Genomic DNA, 22341 nt, shown 5'->3' on the forward strand with positions numbered 1-22341 from the left:
AAAAGCTTACACTGTCTGTTTATTGTGAGACTGTTGCAGGCTTTCAGAGACACCAGATCCATGAAAGAAATGAAGCAAAAAGGCAACAGCTACTCTTTGGGCAGTCTCTGAATCAGAAGTGGCACCAGAGGGGTTGCTGTTCTTGGCACAGGGTCTGTCAGATGTGGCTGTTTCAGGGACCAGTCATGATTCTCCAAGAATTTATTTTCCTCTTCATGTATAGTGCAGAGACTTGCTTGACTATGTGCCTGCTTTTGTGCAGAGGGGATTTCTGTGGAGCGATGCAGGAGCAATACAGTCAGGGAGGTCTGCTTCACCAGGCCTTAGGTGACCAGAAACACCTGAAGGGGACCCTGGAGAATCACAGAATGGCTTGGGTTGGAAGAGACCTCAAAGTCCACCTAGTTCCAACCCCTGCCACAGGCAGGGACACCTTCCATTAGACCAGGCTGCCCCATCCAGCCTGGCCTCGAACACCTCCAGGGATGGGGCAGCCACAGCTTCTCTGGGCAGCCTGTGCCTCGCTGCTCTCTGAGTGAATTTCTCCCTAACCTCTAATCTAAATCTCCCCTCTTTCAGTTTAAAACCATTCCCCCTTGTCCTGTCACAATCTGCTCATGTAAAAAGTCACTCTCCACCTTTTCTATAAGCCACCTCTAAGTGGTTTTCCAGGCTGAACATCCCCAGCTCTCCCAGCCTCTCTCCACAGAAGAGGTGCTCCAGCCCTCTGATCAACCTTGTGGCCCTCCTCTGGACCTGCTCTAACAGCCCCACATCCTTCTTGTGCTGGGGGCCCCGGACCTGGATGCAGGACTCCAAATGGGGTCTCAGAAGGGCAGAGCAGAGGGACAATCACCTCTCTCGACCCGCTGAGACCTTTCTAATGAGCCTTTCCTCATGGCATGCCATCTCATTACTGGCTTCCATGTGTTACCAGACAGACGGGCTTTCCTAATAGCCTGCTCCTCAGAGAAGAAAAAGGCAGAAGTAACCTTTCAGAGAAAAGCGCTTCTCAGCACTATGGCACCCAGCCACACATTTGCACAGCCTCCTAGGGAGGATCATTCCCAGTCCTACCTCCACCTAGTGCCAGTCCCAGGACTAGAGTGGGGATTGTGCTTCAGTGAGTTGCACTGCATTGATCTTGGAGCCGTTCTCATCCAGTAGCAGCCTCAAATGTAAAGCTCAAGGTGGGCTACCACATACAGGAGCACTCAGCAATGTTGTGGGGGATTGCAATCCTGAAACCCCGTATGTCAATGAACCTGCTTTCCCTGTCTGCACAAACAGGAGGTGATGTTCCAGGTCACCTGTCACGCAGAAACATAACCACCGACACACTGGGAGTAAGACATGGATGAAAAACCTAGGCATGCTCTGACTGATCTGCACTCTCCTGAACAAAGAGACACACCGGAGGGTCAATGGGTGGGTTTCATTATTCCTTCCCACCTGCAACAGCAGCTTTGCTCAAGGCCAGCTGTCGAGACACATTGTACGGCAGAAGTCCTCTCCTATAACAGCAGCACAGCACTCGTTCTGTTGAGTAGCTCTTGAACGTACTTAAACCACCAGGAGGAGACAGGGTTAACAAGGTGTTTTTTTCTAATGATGCAGCCTATGTCACGCACTAAAAGACATTAATTAGTGCCTGAAACGTCTACATTTTGGCTAGTGACCAATGGCTGGCTGACAGCATGGCACTGCACTTGCACAGGGTCAGAATAAAAGCCTGATGCACAGCTGCTGGCACTGATGGCGTTGGTGCAGATTGTCTCAGTCCAGTGCTCTATACAAGCAGTAAATTTAAGGCTGGGGTGCACAGGGAGTCCTGTTGTACTTCATGTTGTCTCAAGGACGAGGTTGTTAATACAGGAGCGTGTGGAGGGGCTTGCAAGCCAGCACCAAGAGCAGCACAAGGGACTCTGGGAGCTTGGCCGATGGCTGACACTGTGGCTCTCTGCAAACGGTGCAATTCTCACACATTCAGGAGAGAAGCGAGAGCTGGCTGTGACAAACGGAATGGTGAGGACACATCCACAGCTGCTCGAACATGAAGCAGCTGACTCAAACATAAGCAGAGCCAAGGAATTCAAAATAGAGACATGCTCCCCAGCCCCTGGCCAGGCAAGCAATTTGGGGGCCTGGTATGTGAGTTGACACTGAAGGTTCCTGCTCAGGACTTTTGGGGGGAGTTTTGGAGCTGTCTTTTTCTCGCATGAATCTTTAGTTCACACTGGATTCACAGTCTCCATTCAGAAGAACCAAAGGTAAAAGGACATTCTTTGCTAGTGAAAGGACAGCCACGTACAGGATGCACTGAAGGGTCTAGGCCAACTTTCTAAGAAATCAGACACCAAATGTCTTCTTCAGTGGCTGATGATGCTTGAAAAAAACATTTGCCCCAGACATATGCAACAAGCAAGCCAGAAAAAACAACATTATCTAGTCTGATATCATGCATGACAAGGGCCAGAGCCTTCAGCAATTGCTCCTGTAGATCCACCTCTCACCTCAGCTGATGTTTGCAGAAAGCATGCTTTATTTTTCTGAACAATATAGATAATGAAGTAGTGTGTCATCAGCTCTGGACAAGTTATCCATCACTCTATTATTAAATCAATGTATTTAAGAGCTGCATCAAAACCCTTATGAAGCGGAAGATTTAATAACAGAGTCAGCGGATGACCTTGTCCTTAGATCTCCTCCGATGTCAGGTCACTCCAGTAAATGTAACCTACATCCTCTTAATTGACAGATGGCCATGCATTTGTGCAAAATGTATAGTCAGTTATTTTATACAGACAGATTATTTCCATCATTTTTCATAATACTTTTAAAAACTTTGTTTACAATTTTACACAAGATTTGTTCTGCTAAATCAGATAGCCATCAGTCAGCACCAGAGCAAGACAAAGTTTGCCTGACAAGATGCTATTTTCTCAGAAAGAAACTGAACGATCTGATTATGCTTAGATGTTTTTATTGACTGCATCCCAGCACAGCGTTCCATGACCTTCTTCCTTTGATGGATCCTAGCTTAAACTGGCAAGCAGTAGACAAGTCATCCTACCTATTTTTAAAAATGCCAGCGTAACATTTGATTTCTTCAAATCCTTCAAATCTTCCCCAGTGTTAAACTCAACTTCTTGGATCACTGTTCACCAGCAAGCTGTTTCAATAATCTGAATTTGGAAGAACCACCAGCCTGACCTTGTTGCAGATGGCAGCTGCAAAACAAGGTGCCCATTACCTTTTGTTAAACCCAGGCCCAGAGGAACACAAGATTTAAGTGGAGCAAGACCTTGTGTATTGCCTGAATGTCTGAAAATTAGAAAAGGGGAGACTGAATGTAAAGGGGCTCTCTGAATGTAAAGTAAATTATTTATGTAATGATAACGTGACACACAGTCCCTGCAGAATACCAGCACTGCACTTTGCAAAATGGAGCATCAACATGACATCCCAGTACTGCCCTCTTATACACACATCACAATCAAGACTTGAAAAGGCCGAGTGGAAGTGCTGATCCCTGGGGAGGACAGCATTGTGCAGATGAGAGTTTAAGTGGTTTCCCAGCCAGAAGGAGCCTAACATGCACAAACCACCTATCACAAGAGGCATGAGACAGACCTGTCCCTCCAGGCTCACTCCTGCTGTGTTCCCACAAATGTCCAGCACAACCCAGAGGTGCTTGCTGCCCCTGTGCATCCCCAGGTGTACCAGGAGGAAGGAAAGTGAGTGCCCATAGCAAGGCAAAGAGGAGTGGCTTTGGGATTTGGCTCTGTTCCTCCTGTTCCTCTGACCTGCAAGCATCAGCACAGTGAGGGAGCAGGATGGAGGCCCAGAATGGAGGGTGGGAGCATCAAGCTGTGGGCCATGGGGCTGACTAGGGGAGAAACCTTAAATTATAGCTTGGAGTCATTTGAGGGTAGTTCAAGGATGTGATTTCCTCATTGGCAAACAAAAATATATAGGGAATACAAGTAAAATTAACCTAGGAGAAACAGCCTTATAGCCAATTTTGTCATCTGTACTATTGATGTGCTACGTGAGGATGACGGGTAGACCATTTTCTGTGCGCTGCAAGTTATATCTGCAGTAACTGCATGCCACTGTACACAATTTTTAAAGTGTCAGTAATGCCTTAAAAAGTCAGTAAACAAGAAAATGCATCCTGAAGTCAGAACTGTATCCTCATGAAAGCAAATACTGGAAGGAGAATTTAATAAAAGAAGAAAAAAGCTGAAAGAAGAAGCGACCAACTCTCATGTTACTGCCTGAAGTCCCAATACTTAATCACAAGGAACAAGAAGCTCTAGAAGGGACAAGTAAATGTGGATTAAACCACCCCTTCTCCATGCAGAGAATGAGAAGATGTGCAAGGGCAACTGCTCCAGGTGTCTCCATCAGCTACATCAGGCAGTAGGCGGAGGAGTTGTGACCTCTGGATGGAGGTACAGTCCAGTACTGGATTTCCCATCTGCCTCAGTACTGCAGCATTAAGGCAATAAAGGGGAAATCTACTCTTCAGCAGTCTGCAACTGTACTTTCTTGTTTCAGATCTTTCTGTTACAGCTGCTTTTAGTTATTCTGTCAAATATATCAATACTGTGCTTATACTTGCTCAGTACTGAATCTGATCTGTACTTTTCTTCAAAAGAGCTGCAAAGGGAGAAAATGCTCCCACAGTAGTCAGTAATTAAAACATAATCACAGAATCATAGAATATCCTGCACTGGCAGGGACCCACGAGGATCATCGAGACCAACTCCTGCCTCCGAACACGGCAACCTAAGAGTTAAACCGTGCATCTAAGAGCTCGAACAGGCTCAGTGCCATGTTCACTTCCCTGGGCAGCCTGTCCCAGTGCCCAAGCACCTCTGGGTGCAGAACCTTTCCCTAACACCCAGCCTGACCCTCCCGTGTCCCAGCTCCATGCTGTTCCCTCTGGTCCTGTTGCCAAAAAGAAGAAACCAGCGCCTGTCCCTTCATCCCCCTTCGTGAGGAAGCTGTAGATTTCCTTCCCTCAGCCTCCTTTTCTCTGGCTGAACAAACTAATGGGCCTCAGCTGCTCCTCATACATCTTGTCCTCTAGTCCTTTTTACATCTTTGTTGCCCTCCTTTGGACAATCCCTAATATTTTTATATCTTTCTTATGTCGTGGAGCCCCAAACTGCATGCAGTACTCAAGGTGAAGCTGCAGCAGTGCTGAGTATAGTGGCACTATTGCTTCTTTTGCCCAGTTAGCTACATCACTTACAGTGCACCCCAGGGCCCTTTTGGCCCTCAGGGCTCACTGTTGACTCACACTGAGTTTGCTGTCAACCCAAACCCCAGATCCCTCTCCAGCCACATGTCCCCCAGTCTGTACGTACATTCAGGCCTGCATCGCTCTAGGTGTGGAATCCGGCACTTGCTCTTGTTAAATTTCTTACATTTGGTGATTGCCCAGTGCTGCAACCTATCAAGATCTCTCTGTAGGGCCCCTCTACCCTTAAGGGAATTGACGACTCCTACCAAGTTAGTATTGTCCACAAACGTACTTAGTGTGTGCTCAGCTCCTGTGTCCAGGTCATTGATAAAAACACTGAAGAGAGCAGACCCTAACTGACCCAAAACATTGAAGAGAGCTGACCCTAAAAAGGAGCCCTGGGGAACCCTACCAGTGACTGGCTGCCAGCCTGGTGCAACCCCATTTACTATAACCCTTTGAGCCTGACCCACCAGCCACTTGTTTGCCCATCGTACTGTGTCCAAGTCCAGCTGCACGCTGCATGTTTTGTCCAGAAGGGCCCAACCCTGCCTTTCTTTTTAAATTGATGGGTACTGGGCACATTGTTTTCTTGTAAGAAACAGAATTAAATGTAATGTTACTAGAAAGCCCTATGAAGCACCTACAAACCATGCCACATTTAAGACACCTTGGTGGTGGGGATGTCTCCTTCCAAACCACAGCTGAAAGGGGCAGAAGCACCCCTGCAGAATGCTGCTCCGCAAAAGATGAAGTGTGAATGGAAAATTCACTGCTGTGGGAGAAACTCTGACCCTCACTGTCACTCCTCTGCCCTCGAGGCACTCTGTCCAGCCCAGAGCCAGGAAAACCCGTGCTCCTCAGGGGCACGGAGATGAAGAGCTGCACGAGATGTGCTCCACAGGCTGCCCATGCCCAGTGGGATGCAGACATCTGAGCACCGTCTGCACAAAATGCACCTTCTGAAACACCTGGGAGTCCGTGCTGGCCTCACACGGGTGACAGCCCGGTGTTTCCCTTCAGCTATCTCTGAGGTTTGGCCATTTCTAGCATCACTTCCCTTTAAACACCAACGAAACCCAGCCGTCCCTCTCAGCACCACCTGTAACTTGCTCAGCCCTCTCATCGCTACCTGTCCTGCTGTGCAGCTCCTCACATCACATCTGTCAGGACTTCGACCTCCTGTCCTGTCAGCTTCACCTCATCGTCAGCCCAGCCACAAACAGAACAAGGCACCAGAACCGTCCACCACATTCAGAGCCTGTTGTAGCCGCAGTAACGAAGGAAGAAGTCGCCACATGCTCTGTGCACAACTTGGGAAACCCAACCTCTGGTCTCTCAAAACGGCCCAGGCCAAGCCTGAGTGCAGCAACCCAGCCATCCCAAAATTCAGCTTGGAACCAGATCCTCCCAAATACTGCTTCCAGACCAGAGCCTGCAGGAAAGCGTTAGGTCAGAAGTATGTAATATGGGTAACAATTCATCTGTAAGTGCCTACACAGGAAGGAAATAAAATTTAAGGAGGCTCTTTCTATCCTGCTGACAAGGGCAAAACTAAATCAAAAGCTTTGGAATTAAATTGCAGAAATTCTCACTGGTAATGACGCAGAATTTCCTAACAAGGAGGCCTACTGTTCATTGCAAAATCTCATGACTTTAAATCTCAAGAATTATAATTTGTACCAGTCAAGAAATCACCACGTTAATACCAAAGCTTTGTTTGTACAATTTGATCACTGTGGTCATTTCCTGGTCTTAAAAAATCTACTGTCATCTGGGCTGCCGTGCACCAGAGGCTCGACCCTCAGCTGCACCCCGAAGAGTCGGGAGAAGTCCTGAAAGACACAGGTCACCAGGGAGCTCAGCAGGAGCTCAGAGAACCCCTCGATGCCATGGATCTCGGGCGAAGGCCCTGCAGCACCCAAACCCAGCGGGCAGCGCTGCAGGAGCACAAGACACCTGTCCCCGCAGGGCTGCTTTGCCCCTGCCGCATTGCTGCTGCCAGGAGGATGGCACTGATGCCACAGGGGCACCCGAGTAAAACCGATGCCCCAGTTCCTTGGCACCTGCCATGGCCAGAGGAGTGCCCGGACCTGTGAGCTGTCACTGCCCTGAGCTGCTCGTCTTTGCTAGGAGCTGCTCCCAAGGACCTGACGCAGTAAACCCCAGCCCTGAATTTGACTCTTGCAGCATTGCAGTCGATCTCATTTCAAGATGAAGGCTTCACATTTACAGAGTGAAAAAAGAAAAAGGATTCTAAATCGTATTTACTGTAGGATATCTTAGCTACTTGGTACTTCTCACCCAAAATCCTGAAGGCATGTCCCAGAATATTGGAGCTGGTCAGTGGATAACGAGCACCTACAGAGTAAATGTATTTGGAGGCAGGAAGAGGAGGGGTGCCACAGAGGTTAATTAAAACCAGCTCCCAAGTTTTAAAGTTTCTAAGGCTAGTATAAAAGATGGGTCAAAAGCAGCATTTACCATACCTAGATTCTACTGAGCTTTGTTTCTACGCTTCCATTGGATCTCCATAATGATGATACCACCCTTAACAATACAGATGACAGACTTGGTGTTTGAAATGCTTCAAATACATCTTCCAGTCCCACTTTGTTATCATCCTGAGGGTCACAAAGTGTCACAGCACTCCTCTGCATAAAGGCCATATTCTGAAAACCATAAATAAGCTCTTCTAGTTCCATGAAATGTTATGATACCAGTATTGTCCCAAAATTTGCTGCAGGGCTTTAGGCCAGCTTCCCCTCTGCCTGCTACACCAACAGTGAGATCCTCAAGCTCTCACCATGCTTCCTGGACCATGCCCCGTCCTTGTGCCCCAGGGCTGTGCAGAGCAGGAACTGTGACTCTCATGGACTTTCATAAGGCCACGAGACCCAGCACCAAGCAACTCACAGCACTGATGCTCAACTTGTAGAGGCTTCTGTTGCTGAATGTCAGGTCTTCACACAAAATGTTGGACAGGAAAAGAAACTAAAACTCCCTCAAATGCCCGACGGATTGCTACAGATTGAAGCAACTACAAAGCTTGGATCCAGGTGGCTGGATCACTGAATTCACCCAAGGCGATTTGTCTCAGTTACTGCAGTAACATCAATTCTGGCTGTTCTTTACACAAAGGGATGCAAACAAACATCTTTTGCTGAGTATCAAACTTTAACCCTTCCTGCAGAGAAAACCTGGCAAAAGACAAGTGGGAGTTGGTGAAGCACACGCGTCCTAAAATGCCATCTGTGCAGAGACCCTCCCTGACCTGGCCTTGAGCTCTCCGAGCACCTTGCAACTGTGTCTTGACTGTGGAACCGGGCCAGCCCTGGGCATTTGTAGGACTGCAGAAGGAATCCTGGCTTGCTGTGCCCATGCTCACATGATGACCAGGAACAGGCAAAGAGACATTTGTGATAGCTGCACAAGCTTCCAAGTACAAGACTGGAGCTGTGTGGTCACACTGCCCAATTTTCCCGTGATGCTAAACATCATCCAGTGCTCATGGGGAGTGTTCCAGAGGAGGCTGGAGACAATACTGGTCCCCAGGCGGTTCTGCTGTGTCCCAGCAAGGAAGGATTGGGCTGGGTTACAAACTGAGCCTTTCCTGTCTGCCTCAGCTGGCATCTCACTACTGGCACTGGGTTACCTGGCAGCCCCTGCATCTACGGGACGCTGCTGCCATGCGTGTGATGCCAGTCCCACGCTTGGGCTGTCTGAGACCATTCGTGGAGCAAGGGACCCAGTCTCCAAAGCACAGCCACACTCGTGCATTGCTGTGCCCAAGCTTATCAGCTCTGACAGCTCTGTGTGACTCGCTGATTAAGTTGTCCCCCAGGGGGATTTCTGCAATATGTCCCACCGGACCTGGCAGTCACCCCTGGGAATTGCCCAAGCCACACAGAAGCCAGAGGCAGGTTTGGAGCTGAGCAGGAGGTGAGCATGCCACATGGGTTCGGCAAGCTCTCCATAACAGTCCGGCTCAAATGCGTGGACAGACACTGAACGTGGAGGTGGAGGTAGTGCTGTGTCGTGTACAGGAGTGGAGAGGCTGCAGACGGCAGCAGCGGGGACACGGGGCTGTGTGAAAGCAGGGAGCCCAGGGAGGGAGGGCACAGATACAAAGCTTGCTCCAAGGAGCAGCGAGAGCTGGGCAGACCTGGAAAGTGGGTCTGCGTCCTGCCATCAATACAGGTACTCTTGGTAGAGCAGGTAAGTGCTTGCTTGATTGGAAACCTGGCAAAAACAAACAAACAAACAAACAAACAAAAAAAACCACAAAGATTTGCAACATTTTGGAAAGAAGTAGGAGCAAAACAAGCCCTGCACTAGGTTGGTACGACATCTTCTCGCCAGCAGCATACAGGATCAGCCGCTTCAGGAGATACACATATCACAGGAAGCAACAATCTTGGGAGACTTCTTGAATAACATGCCCTGCCTGGGGACTTCTCCCCAAATTAAAGAGACAAATGGAAGCTGATGGCATGGAGCAAGGACTTTGGGCCATTCCAATCTCTCTCTCTCTTTTTTTTTTTTTTCTTTTTTCCCCAAACAGAATTCACATTACAGGCAATATCTTTGCTGTTCATTAAATTATCTCCTTACTTAGTAAATGGCTGAGTCAGGGACTGTGTCCCCCTCCACCACTTTCACAGAACCCACAGCAACCAGACACCAAATGAGTTTGAACTGGCACAGTCAGAACTCCTTGCTCAGGGAACAGGTAGCATGGATTTGGTGAGACCATGTGTGAGGTGTGGTCACTGCATCAGCTGTAACAACCACTGCTTACAAGGATGGCCCCAGGGAAGTATGTAAGAATACTTTATGAATCATACTACTACAGGGATAGTGCCTGATCTGTGGTCATGCTAGGCAGAAAGACAGAGGTTGCTGGAAGAACCTTCTATGTATGCATAGAAGAGTGACTGAGTTCAGGATATTATATGCCTAGAAATATCATCTCTCAGCATTTCATCATGAAAACGTTTCATCTCGTACCTGTGCTCAGCACAGGTCTATCACCTGTGTACGTGAAAGGCAGGGCTGGTCTCTGGGCTGGGAAATGCAGCAGTAAATCCAGCTGCTCACCACTCTCCTTCAGGGTGCTGAGTGAGGGTGCTGCCTCACTGCTGCCCCTTGCTCCATCCACACGACTCCCCGAGACAACAGCTGCTTGCAAACCCCGCATCAGAAAGCTGCACTTCACCTCCTGCAGGGATCCAGGAATAACCTCTGCCCAAATGCCCCACTGGTTTGACTGGGACCTGGCCTCCCCCAGCTGCTGGAGGCAGAGGGAGATGGGCTGGGCTGGGGAGGGCTGGCTCCCCCTGCCTGGGATGCAGCCGGTGGGGCAGTGCCACACGGATGGGCAAACCCAGCTTGGAAGGAAGCAGCACGACTGCTGGAAGCTGTGCAGGATTCTCACACCCTCTGCAGCATGAAGTGCAGCTTCCTTTGAGGATCATCCAGCTGTGTCTCACTTAACCAGCTCCTTCCCGCTGCAGGGACTTTGCTGACTCTGCTCCCTGCCGTTCCCGGGCTCCTTCTCCAGATCACCCCAAGAGACCTGAAGCGCTTCGCGGTCTAAATGGAGCGTGAGCGGTGCTGCCAGGTGGGGCCAGGACAGAAGATCCCAATGCTGTTTCCAGCGTAAAGCCCCAAGCAGCAGGAAGCACGAGGCTGGGAAATAAGGGGGTGACAGAGCTGCCACAAGCCCCTCTCCGCCAGGAGGGTGCTGCTCCCCGGGGGGATCTGCAGACCCACCGGCACCCCTGCCCCAGGCAGCAGCACCACAGACCACGACCGCCCCGCGGGGGCTTCCGAGACGCGGCCCCTGCAGCCCTGCCCAGAGCCCCTGCAGAGCTGCGAATGCCTGAGCCAGACCCAGGTCCCGCACAGCCTCACGCCCACTGCCCAACCCGCTCCAAGTCCGCTCCCTCAGCCTTGGCAGACAAAGGAAAATACAGAGCTTGCAGATGTTAGGAGGGCAAACGCAAAAAAAAATGGAAATAGGGCACAATTTATCCCATTTTGTCCTAACATGACAGCTGCAAGTCTGATCCGGCAAAAAAACGGATGCCATTTTGAGCCCTGAAGTTTCACTCCACATTACACAGACTGATGTGAGCAGTACATGGACAGACACATATGTCACATATTTAGGGAAGGGGAGAGACAGGGAAGGAGAGAGACAGCGACCATATTCTGACTGGAACACAAACACACCCCCCGGCACACCGAGCCCCTCCGAGACACGGACAGAACAAAGGCAATTCAGGAATCCTGACAGAAAATCACACCCAAGATTTAAGCCCAAACCACAACGATCTCCATGCACACGGAAGTACAGGAAAGGTGCAGCTCTACCAAAGGAGCTGACAGCCACTCATTTAAGCTTTCCCTCCCGCATCCTGCACCCTACACGCAGGGGAGGGACGGCAGCCTGTGCCGCTATGCCTCTGCTGTATTTCTATGCTGACAGCAGCTGCATTTCAGAGACCCCCAGCCTCTGCCGTGCCTTCAGCCTGGAAATGCAGGCGAGAGCAGCCCCAGCCTGCGGGGGACCTGCCCCCCATCGCAGGGGCTGAAGCCCATTCCTGTGTGAATATGAGCACATTCATTAGCAGTCCTCAAGGGACTCTTTTTGTAGCAAAAAGATCAGTTCCTTGAAACAGGAGCCACAGAAACAACCGGGTCCAACGTGCCGGTTGCCAGCGCTCAGGTATTGCAGGGCTGTGCAGGTGAAGCGTGCCCCAGGCACCAGCAGAGGCTGGCTGGCAGCACAGGTCCGAGGCAGAGCTTCCACCAGCCTGCCCTCGTGCTGGGGCTGAGCCCCAACACAGCCAGGGCCCCCAGGAGGACCCCAATTGTACACACTCAAAGAACAGTGAAAAACTTCAAGCACTTAAAAAAAAAAAAAAAAGCCATGGAGGACACCGGCCCTGCCCCATGGGGCTTACACCTGTACCTGGAACGGCAGATGCACTTCATACACCCAGTAAATAGGCAGAAGTGAAAACTCCTACAAATTCAAGGCTACAAATACCAGCATCTGTACCAGAAAAACACCCCAGAACGTTCAAGAGATGCACATTTACCATGAATGGCATTTTCTGTACAATGCACGTACCCAGAAATAGACTGCACTCACACTGCCTAGCTGTCAGAGAAGGAGAAAAGAGATTCCCTTAGGAGACCCTGATGCACAGGGGCTCGAGGGCTGCTCCATGCAGCCAGGGAAGCAGGGTCCGGAGCACTAACCGAGGTGACGAGACGGAGCTCTCCCCCAACCCCAGGACCAAGTGAAAGAAGCAGCCCTTACCTTTGGCCCCTCGCAACACAAACCCGAATCCCTCATGCTCCCTCTTCTGCAGCACGGCCGTCTTCTCCTCAATGATGTAGTCACTGGGCAGGAAAGAGCACAAGAGAATGATGCTAGGGTTAGATTTCAGCACCATGCTGCCAGGCGGAGGTGGCCTTTGTGCCTGTGACAAGGAGACCTCTTCTCATCGACTGTTTCATCTCAGCAAGGAGCTGGGAACACTCTGCTTCCCTCCCTCCCTTGCCCAAAGTCAGAACAAAAAGACGAAAGCTACTTTCCCTCAATAGGTAGGTGGAGGGAAGCCCTGGCTGCCTGGATCACCCTTCTGCCCACCGGTCCCCTTCTCAGTCACCTGCATACGCATGCAGGGAGCTTACTGATCCCACTTTGGGCTTCCCTTTAAATGATGCCCTTAACATATAACTGAAGAGTGGAGCGCCTGAGCAGAGGAGGTGCGGGGGGAGGCAGCCATCCATCCATCAGGGAAGATGCTCTGAGACTTTCCAGTTGCCTCTCGTATGAAAAAATTAGATGCCTGACAAAAGGAAAGGTGCCTCTTTGGTAAGTTTCCTGGGAGAGAGAGCAGCAGAGTTTATATCCTCATCCCGATGCTCTGATCTTCTCTTAAAATCCCCCCCCTCGTTGCTAAGTAACCGTCTGTCATTAGAAGAGGGGGGATGCATTTCATTGTCCTATTTTAACAAAGCCGCTCTTCCCTGCCCTCAACAGCAGCTAGACGAGAAGAACGGAAAAAAATCCGGTGCTGGAGAGAGAGGAATGGACGCGTGGCTCCGAGCAGCCCCCGGGTGCTGGCGGCCCTTCCAACCAAAATCGTCCACAGGCTCCAGGAGAGGCGGGGGGGCACGGGGAGAGGGCTTCTCTCCGCAAACGAGAGCTGAAATGCAGCCCTGCAAATCCCTCCCAGCAGAGCCGCATGTCTGACATCAGAGTGGAATTAATCAGGGACCTCGGTCCTGCTCGGCAGCACGGCAGGACGCGTTACGCACCGCGCCACAGCCCGGGCAGGCAGAGGGGGACGGACGGCGTGTGGCGGCCCCCTGACCACACGCGTGGGTGCCGGACCCCGACCCACAGGCAGGGCACGGAGCGGGCACACTGCGGCACGCAGACCCGCCAGCCCCACGGCCGCCCCCTGCCCCGTGTGTGCCGCAGGGAAGCGGCTGCGCCACGCCGGGACCACGCGTCCACGCCAGGGGTGCGGGAGCCACGCTTTGGGGTGAAAAAGGGGCTGCGGGTGCTGCTGCACGGGCCTGGCTGGCGGCCCCGTTCTGTGCAGGCTCCAGCAGCCAGCGACGCCCCCAGACCGGGTGCGCCTCTGCACTCTGTCCATCTGCAGCCCCGCCTGACGGTGATGCCTCTGTGAGAATTGCCATCCGTTTTTTGGTAGTTTTAGGGCTCTGCCCTTAACATCACAATAGTATCTGGCTCTCCTATCACAGGTGGGCAGATTCCTTTGTTTTCCAAGACCAAGGGAAAGCGATCACAGAAGTCCATACACGCCAGGGCCACAGTACCAAGGCACTCTGGAAGACTCAGAAGAGATGCTGTCCAACAAAGTTAAAACAGAAATCAAGCCTAAACTCCTTGGACTTCCCTGGTATTTCACTGTGCGCTATAACGCTATAATTTTGGACATCCTTTGGCATTACACATTAAAAAAAAAAAAGGTATCTATAAACCCATCACTTTGTGCAACAAAGTACCTAGGTGTGGACAAAATTCAACAAAACTGTGTGAACTGCTTTAAAGGAGGTGGCTGCTGTCACACAGTCATCCATTTATGTCACATTTTCAACACATTGCCTGTCTTTCAAAAGCAGAGCTGGGTATGCATATGCTCCTTGACACGTGTAAAACTCTCCCTTCTACAACAAAATCCTCTCTTCCAAGCCTAGCATGTTCTACAGGAAACAGATTCATACACAACGCCCAGAAGAGGCCATTACAGAAGAATGATTCTCCTGTCCACCTAAGGGCAGCCAGACAACCTCAAACCATGATTCCTGTATCAAGCCTTTACCTTCTCCTTGAGCCATGGCTTACTGTCTAGGAACAGAGCTAGACCTAAGACATTTCACATCCAGAGAAATATCCCCCCTTTTCCGTCAAGCCCTTGTAGATGCCCTGTGTGAGATCTTAACCCTAAACCATGAGAAATTCTGCCACCTCTACAAGCGTGCGTTTGTGCAGGTGTATGTGCAGGGGAAGGAGAGAGAGGGAAAGGCAAACAAATGTTCTGTACAAAATTGTGGTTTAAATTTTAGCTAGTGGTGGGCCAAGTGCCCAACTAGTCCTGCTGTGATTGCTTTATCAATGAAAAAGTAAGGAATCCATGATAAAATTCTGTACCTAATTCTTCCATAGGACCTCTGTGGTTGTTTTATCCAGATGACAAAATAAAGAAATTCTTGAAAAAAAACACTTGTATCCTGTATAAGTACAGTTTATGCAGCCTCCAACAATCCTCACCTACCAAGACTTCCTCTAATAATGTACACCTTTAAATAAGCTCAGCCCACTGCTGCTTTACCAAAAGTTACTTTGCAGAAATATTTCGTTCTTTCAACCACCTCTGAATTAAACCTCCACCTGCAAATAAACTGGCGAGAAGTATCTTAATTTAAAATCTAAACTTGTCAGAAACAACAGGAAAACTCCCCAGCATGCTTCTTTCTGTCTCTGGATACTCCACCAGTATGTATGTAGAGCCACCTGTGGGTTTTTTGGAAATGCTGGACATTTATTTGTTTTAGTACACTCCCCTCCTCTATGTCTTCCACAGAGGGATTTAAAAAGTTTGATTTGCAAGGGGGATCTTGCAAGAGCACTCCCAGTTTAAGTCCCTCTGGAACCTGCAAACTCTTTGCCTATTGCCATTTATCTCTACAAACACCAAAAAATGCCTCAGGTTCATAACCGATTACAGTAAAATCCAGTGGACACCTTCACTTTTTGATACAGCCACACTAAATAGTTCTATAGATAGATCTATATAAAAAGTGAAATAAAAACCCACTAAATTTTTGTGAACTAGAATCATGGGGGAGTAGAAAGTCACCTGAGATGCCACTGATTGACACTGCTAGAGCTCTGAGAGCTGGAAAAAGAAGCAAAAACCAGCCTGGAGAAGGAGGTGAAGCAGTGCAATCAAAGATCTGTGATAGTGTCATACCAAAAAAGTAACCTGAATTACTCATTTCTTTATTTTTGTCTAAATAAAAATAGGAACTTTCAAAAAAATGTAGTGAGGAGTTATTTGAATTTTAAAATATTTGAGAAAGATTAAGCAAAATAGTGATTTAATACTCTTGGGACATAAATGTTAATCAAGTTATGATACCTTATGGAAAACAGCCCCTCAGGTTCACTGCCAGATTACTGTGCCCTACATGTAGCTGGTCAATGAGTAAGCAGATGAGCTAGTGTAACGACACAGAGGCATCAGAGCACGGCCCTTCAGAGCTGCTGCTTGAGATGACACAAAGCCTGATGGGTTGCCTCGCTCCCGCAATGCTGAGGTTGGGTATCAGACCTCCTTCTGGTGGTTTACCTTTTACTGAAACCACATTACAGACAGTTAATGCACTTGACCAGGGCTAATTATTTTAGTAAATTTGTGACTGTTTAGAGAGACAAACCCAATAGATCAAATGAACAATTACGAAAAAATAGCAAGGTTATGACTGGACTAAATAGCTACAATTAACTCCGGTCATCCTGGTAACACTGTGATGGCAAAGATGAGCTCTGACCTAAGTGGAAAAAACAGCAATTGGAGGAATTCAATGTTTTTTTTCTCCATTATCTGGGCCGGCTGAAGTTCTCTGAAAGTGCCTGGGGAGCTGGTGGAAAACATCTGAGAGCTGTGATGGATTGTTCTGAGAACCTGCATGGGATGCACGACACTCCAGAAGATTTGAAGAAGGCATCACGCGCATCTTTAAAAACAGGCAATAGAAAGATCAAAGGAAGTATAAATTGAAGTAACTCATCTTTAATTCCCAGGAAAACTCTCTAACAAACAACACAACAGTTTAATAAAACATCTAGAAGAATAGAAGGTGATAAATCCCAGGTGCATGGATTTGAAAGAACAAATCGTGCTAAACTGACCTAATTTCTGTTTGAACATACTAGGTCTCATGAACATGGGAAAGGCAGTTCTGTGATATATATCTTGATGCCAGTTAAACACTTTGAATGCTCTCACAAGACATTCTCACAAAAAGCAAGGGGAACATAAACTGCTGCACAGTGAGTAAATAGCTGGTTTCACATTTTTCACTGTTGAACTGGATGGAAATATGAAGTGGGATTTAAAAGCGGGTCTGTCTTGGGACAATCTCAATGCCTTCATCAATGACTAGGATGCAATAGAGAGCAAACTTAAACTTGCAGAGGATCCTAACTCAGAGGACAGCAAAATGTCGTAAGAGAGGATTTGTATTCATGTGGTACCATCACTGGAGCAATGATCTAAAAAATACTGGAGGAGAAAGGAAAGTGCAAGGCACTAGGCAAGAGCTATGAAAAGAAAGGCAGAGGCTGCAGAGGGACTGGCTGGACAGCCAGCAGGGAAAGCCAGAAATACCACTTTGGACTCAGAAGCATCAGCTGCAGTGTCACACTGGACAGACTGGAGAAAAATAAGCAAGAGTGCTGTCTAAGATCTGACATAATCCTTCTGCCCTACCCCATGCGGCAGTAGCCTTGGGAGTCATCGAGTTAAACGTGGGCGTACATAAAACAAGCACCTACAGTGAGCAAGTTGCTCCAGGCTCCTTTTAGACTCAATGGAGATCTGTTCGGTGAAGTCAATGGAGCTGTGATTCATCCCATGCTGAAATGACCGCCTACATTTTGTCAAATGAATGGCACCCCTGGCTTCACTGACTGCACACATCTGCATCGACTCTCCGGGAAAGCCAGGGCGATGAGCGCAGACACCTACATGGTAGACACCTACAACAAAGTGATGTGAATCACATTCCTAAAGTTAGATGAAGAGCAGCTCAGCTGTCCGGTTGCCAGCACCACACTTCCAGAAAGATGTGGGTCAACAGGAGAGAGTCCTGAGGAAGACATCTGGAAGATAAAGGGCCCAGCAAACATAGCCTGAGGAAAGACCTAGTTTGATGAACTGACTCAATTACTCCCAGGAGAAAATGCTTACAAGGTACCACACCACTTTTCAGCAGTAATGATGCATGCTGAAGCACAGGAACAGAGGTGGTGGTGGAAGGTCACTTACACGGAGCTTTTAGATCATTCCTCCTCAGGAATAATTTAAGGGCAGCTGAGCCTGATGTAGGTGGAATATGAACCACATTAGGCCTCTCCCAGTAAAAACCTCACTTACATACCTTGGTGTCGCAGACCCACAGCCAGGCAGTGACAGAACAGTGTAATTCTGCTCAGGTACCTTGTGCAGAAAATGTCTGATGCAACAGAAGGATGATTTATAGCAACGATGAGTAACCGGGCCACAGGCCAGTCTCTGGCCACAACAGCCCAGGTCTTTGTGGACAAACTTTCTTCTCTGCCCCAGAAAATCAAACCAGAGCACAGAGCAGCTCTTTCCAAGCTGCATTTCAGAAATTGCCTCTGACTAGAGCTGGCCTTGCTCTGTAACTGGGATTGTCTGGGAGTTGGCCCAGTTCAAATCTATCCCGTGGAGCAAGCTAGCAATGAAACAGCACGGATGAGTACGGCACACAGGCCTCCTTCCTAACCCATCTCAATTCCCAGGGCTGGTGATGCTTTAGGGAAAGCAATCACCATTAGACTTGTACACCAAACACTTAAGCTTCTAGCAGAAATCAACAGGGTACAGGCATGTTCCCTGGAGGCTTGGGATGGACTGGGCACATCGCTATCGAGCAGGTACAGCATCCCTGGCAGCAAGGAGGCCGTGGAGATCTGGCCAGTCCCCAGCGCTCTGCAGAGGCAGGTGTCACAGTCCTGCTCTGCTGTGACACGGGTGCTGGCCAAAGAGTAACACGGCTGTACTGGCTCTTTGAATACAAGAGAAAAAGAATGACCACAGCAGGTCAGACTAAGCACCTCATCTCAAACATTTACTGCCAGCAGAAGCCTGGGGAAGAGTAAAGGAGCAGGTGTCCTAAGTGTGCTTCTGTCCTAGAAGAGCCTCCTTGCCCCTCAGACTGGCAGCCAGGGGACCTGAGCAGTAATATCAGAGTGGAACTGGGAAAAGCCCTATCCTGAATGGAAAAATAATCCACTTAAAACTCCATGAAAATGGATCATGACATCTCTGGAAATGCAGGTGACAGTGGTGCTTCTGTAATGAAAGCAAAGGACACCAGGAAATGGAGAGGGGGCCAGAAAGGAGCCTATTTATGCTTGTAACTGATCCTAAGGCACTGATTATCATCAGTAACATTTTCTGTTTAATTCAGTCAGGAGGTAGCTCATTAAAGGCACTGATTATGAACTACGTCAAAAGCAAACTGACACATGAAAAGCAACTCTTCCCCCAGAAGAAACCACCTTCCAGCCACACACATACACACACACAATTTGAAAGCGCAGCAAAATCCCAGGAAGGATGTGTTGTTTGAGATCACTTTTCCCTCCTGCATTGGTCAAACGCATTTCGTCATCAGTTAAAAACCCCAAGGAGGGCTGTTCAGTCCTAGATGAAATGTAGGCTTTGAGAACCAGAGAAATTCTGAAGATCAGATGGTTAGGAAAAAGTGGCACCTTCCCAATTCAAATATGGACAGTTTTCACAGGATATTTTCAGTACTGGAAGCGTTTTATTTAAACACAACAAACCAGTAAGTTCTAGGAAGTTAACCAAAACATTAAAATAAGGCAGCACATTAAGGGAATGAGAAGTCTATGATACATTTCACCAGGACTTCAAACCAACAGAGATGATGAGAAAGCTGTTAAGACCTTGCTGAAAAGCAGTCAAGTGAAGGAAAAGAAGCCATCGCAGAGATACAGAAAAGGTAAGCCTGTGGAATAATCAGGCTGATATTAATGCAGGCAGAAAGAAGCTATTTGTCCCAAATTTTTCTCCTCACTTGCCAGAAAAGGCATTGCAGCTGGAGAGGTGCTGCTCTCCAGCTCCTTCTCACTGGGCATGCTCTCCACCAGACGTGCCGAACCCGACACACCGACAGTGACCACGGGACGCGGACCAGCGAGCGTGGCCCCAGGCTGCAGAGAGATGAGATTCATCATCTGTGACTTCCAGCACCGCTTCTTCGGCAAGCGGTGGAAAATGGTGTCGACTAAAAAAGGAGGCAAAGGCAGGCTCTGATGCATGCTTAACGCTGCTAAATTACACCTGTGGGAATTCTGCTCCACAGAAACAGCATTGTTCAAAGCTGACATCGGAGCCACTCGGTTGTGCAGATGCACAGAGAGACAGACAAGGTAACATGCAACAGCATCTCAAGTCTTAAGATGTATCGCTAGCTCATGAAGCCTATGCTGCATATATTTAAAGGGGAAAATCATCATAAACAGGGACGTTACAGTTATTGGTATTGCTAGCTTCAGTTGCTGTCTGTACTGAGAAAGAATAGATGACGCCTAAAATCTCCCTTTGCCTGAATGAAAGGAGATTAAAGAACATTATGTCTGTGTTTGTCCAATATGTATTTATGGAAGAACAATGCATATTTCTATAAATAATAAAAACAAGTCCCAGAAAATCCAAATTCTACAATGTGGATTTATCTGATCCTCAGCAAAGGAGACAGATGGAGACTGTTTAAGGACACCATGCTGGAGACACAGTGCAAATACATTTTGCAGATTGAGAAAGAACAGAAAGAAGCTGGCATGGCTAAACAGCAGGAAAATGGAGGTTATAAAAGACAAGAAAACATCCTTCTTAAAGCTGAAACCATGGCCAAGTGAGGAACAAGGAAAGAATTGTAACTCCGTCAGGCTAAATGTAAAAACATAGTTATGACAGGCCAAACATAAATCTGTGGAACAATTTGCAAAAGGCATCAAAACTAATACTAAAATCAGTTTTCACACACATATGAAGAAGGAAGCCTACCAGAGAATCTCTGGGGTGGGACAGTCACAGTGCCAAAGCTCCACACAGGGTCCAAGGCCGTAACAGACACCTGAACATAACCCGACCTTCGTGCTGTGGGGAGGTCTTCCCTTTGGAAGCACAGGGACTCGCGGACAGATCCAAGGCTGAAGCGCCTCTACAAGAGGCCATGGAACAAAAAAAGGGTCACAGACCGCCAGGACAAGACTGCAGACAGCCAAGGTCCTGGAGCACCCTGTGTCTGGAAGATCAGTGCTCGCTGCGGTGTGCGGGCTCCAGCAGGGCTGGGCTGGCGGGCGCACGGCACCGCTTTTTGCAGGACAGCAGCAGAGGAGGCAGCTCCAGGCCTGTGATGCCAACACTGGACACGGCTCTACTACTGGGATACGGCAGACAGCCAGCACACACAGGGGTACATCCCAGCATCACAGCTGGGAACGTTAGCGCAGCATTTTAAGAGAACACCTTGCCTCCTAATCTTACTGCAGTTCCCTGAGGTCATGCATATGGATGCAGAGAAAGGAGGTCCCTGTCAGGCTCTGTGATTCAGAGATTCTCTGGGATTTGTAGACAGTGGGGATGAACCTAACTTATGGGGGTGCAGCCAGCCCCCTCAGGATGCTGTCATGGCCCCCCAAAATTACCAGTGCAGAACAGCTTGTGTCTGAACCATTCAGATACCCCTCTTCAAGCCCAGTGCCTATGGACGTGCACAGCACAAGGACAGGCAAAAGTGTTGGAGGCTACAGGGCCTGCCAGGATTGTGCTGGTGGATCATGCAGAGAGGATATCAATCTCACCACCAGCACCTTTAGGAAGTGCTAGCTTGAATCAAATCTCCCCAGCACCACAAGCAGGTTTTCTTCCAGAGATGCAATGGGCCAACACTGCAACAGAGCAAGGGGTAAACTGACATGCAGCCAGAGAGAATGGCCAAAGACAAAGGCCTGCAAAAAAGAAGCATAGATACAAGTTATTTGACAAGAGAAACTGAACTGAAGCCAACTTACAAAACCATTTGACAAAGTCCTGCACTGAGGTCTCTTGAGGAAGCCATGAAGCCATGTGATAAGAAGGAAGGTTCTTGTATGTTCAGTTTATCAGAAGGTAGAAAATTATAGGATTTCACATCAGATTAAAAGTCAGCGGTGGAGTCTTGCAGGAACTGGTGCCGGGACTTAAGCTGCTCAACATACCCCTAGATCACTTACGAGAGAGGAATGAAAGGCAACCAGGTTTTCTGGTGATGCTGAACTATTCAGAATATTAAAGATGAGGAAAACTGTGAAGAACTGTAGAAAGATCTTCTATCACTGGGGTTAAAAATCTAAGATGAAATGTAATGTTGACAAAAACTGAGGCACATGAGGAAAAAAAATCTCTCCTCATACATAAGATACCAGGCTCTGAGACGACCATTACCAACCAGGATTAAGAACTCTGGGATATGGTAAACAGCTCAAGAAAAATGTCACCATAATGTCCTACAGTGGCCAGGAACTATTACCAAAGAAAACTGAATCAGACAGAGAACCATTATATCGCTGGCACAGCCAAAGTGCCCCCACACCTTAAATACTTCTGGTTGCTCTGCTCTTCCCATTTTGGAAAAGAATACAATCAAACTAAAAAAAAAAAAGTTTCATAGATTTTTGGAGGTATGGAAAGCTTTTTTTTTTTGCAGAAGCA

At 48.5% G+C, this 22341-nt stretch overlaps 1 protein-coding gene across 2 annotated transcripts in view; it reads right to left on the minus strand.

Annotated features, from left to right (window-relative positions):
• The window catches only part of SHANK3 (SH3 and multiple ankyrin repeat domains 3), a 369667-nt gene that overhangs the window by 69117 nt on the left and 278209 nt on the right, over positions 1 to 22341 (minus strand). For both annotated transcript variants that reach the window (XM_084506714.1, XM_084506715.1), the window contains one exon: positions 12588 to 12670. In XM_084506714.1, coding sequence (XP_084362840.1) covers positions 12588 to 12670 — 83 coding nt within the window. The remainder of the gene's footprint in view (positions 1 to 12587; positions 12671 to 22341) is intronic.

The sequence above is a fragment of the Aythya ferina genome (genome assembly GCF_964211825.1).
Source record: "Aythya ferina genome assembly, chromosome: 1".
Lineage (NCBI taxonomy): Eukaryota > Metazoa > Chordata > Aves > Anseriformes > Anatidae > Aythya > Aythya ferina.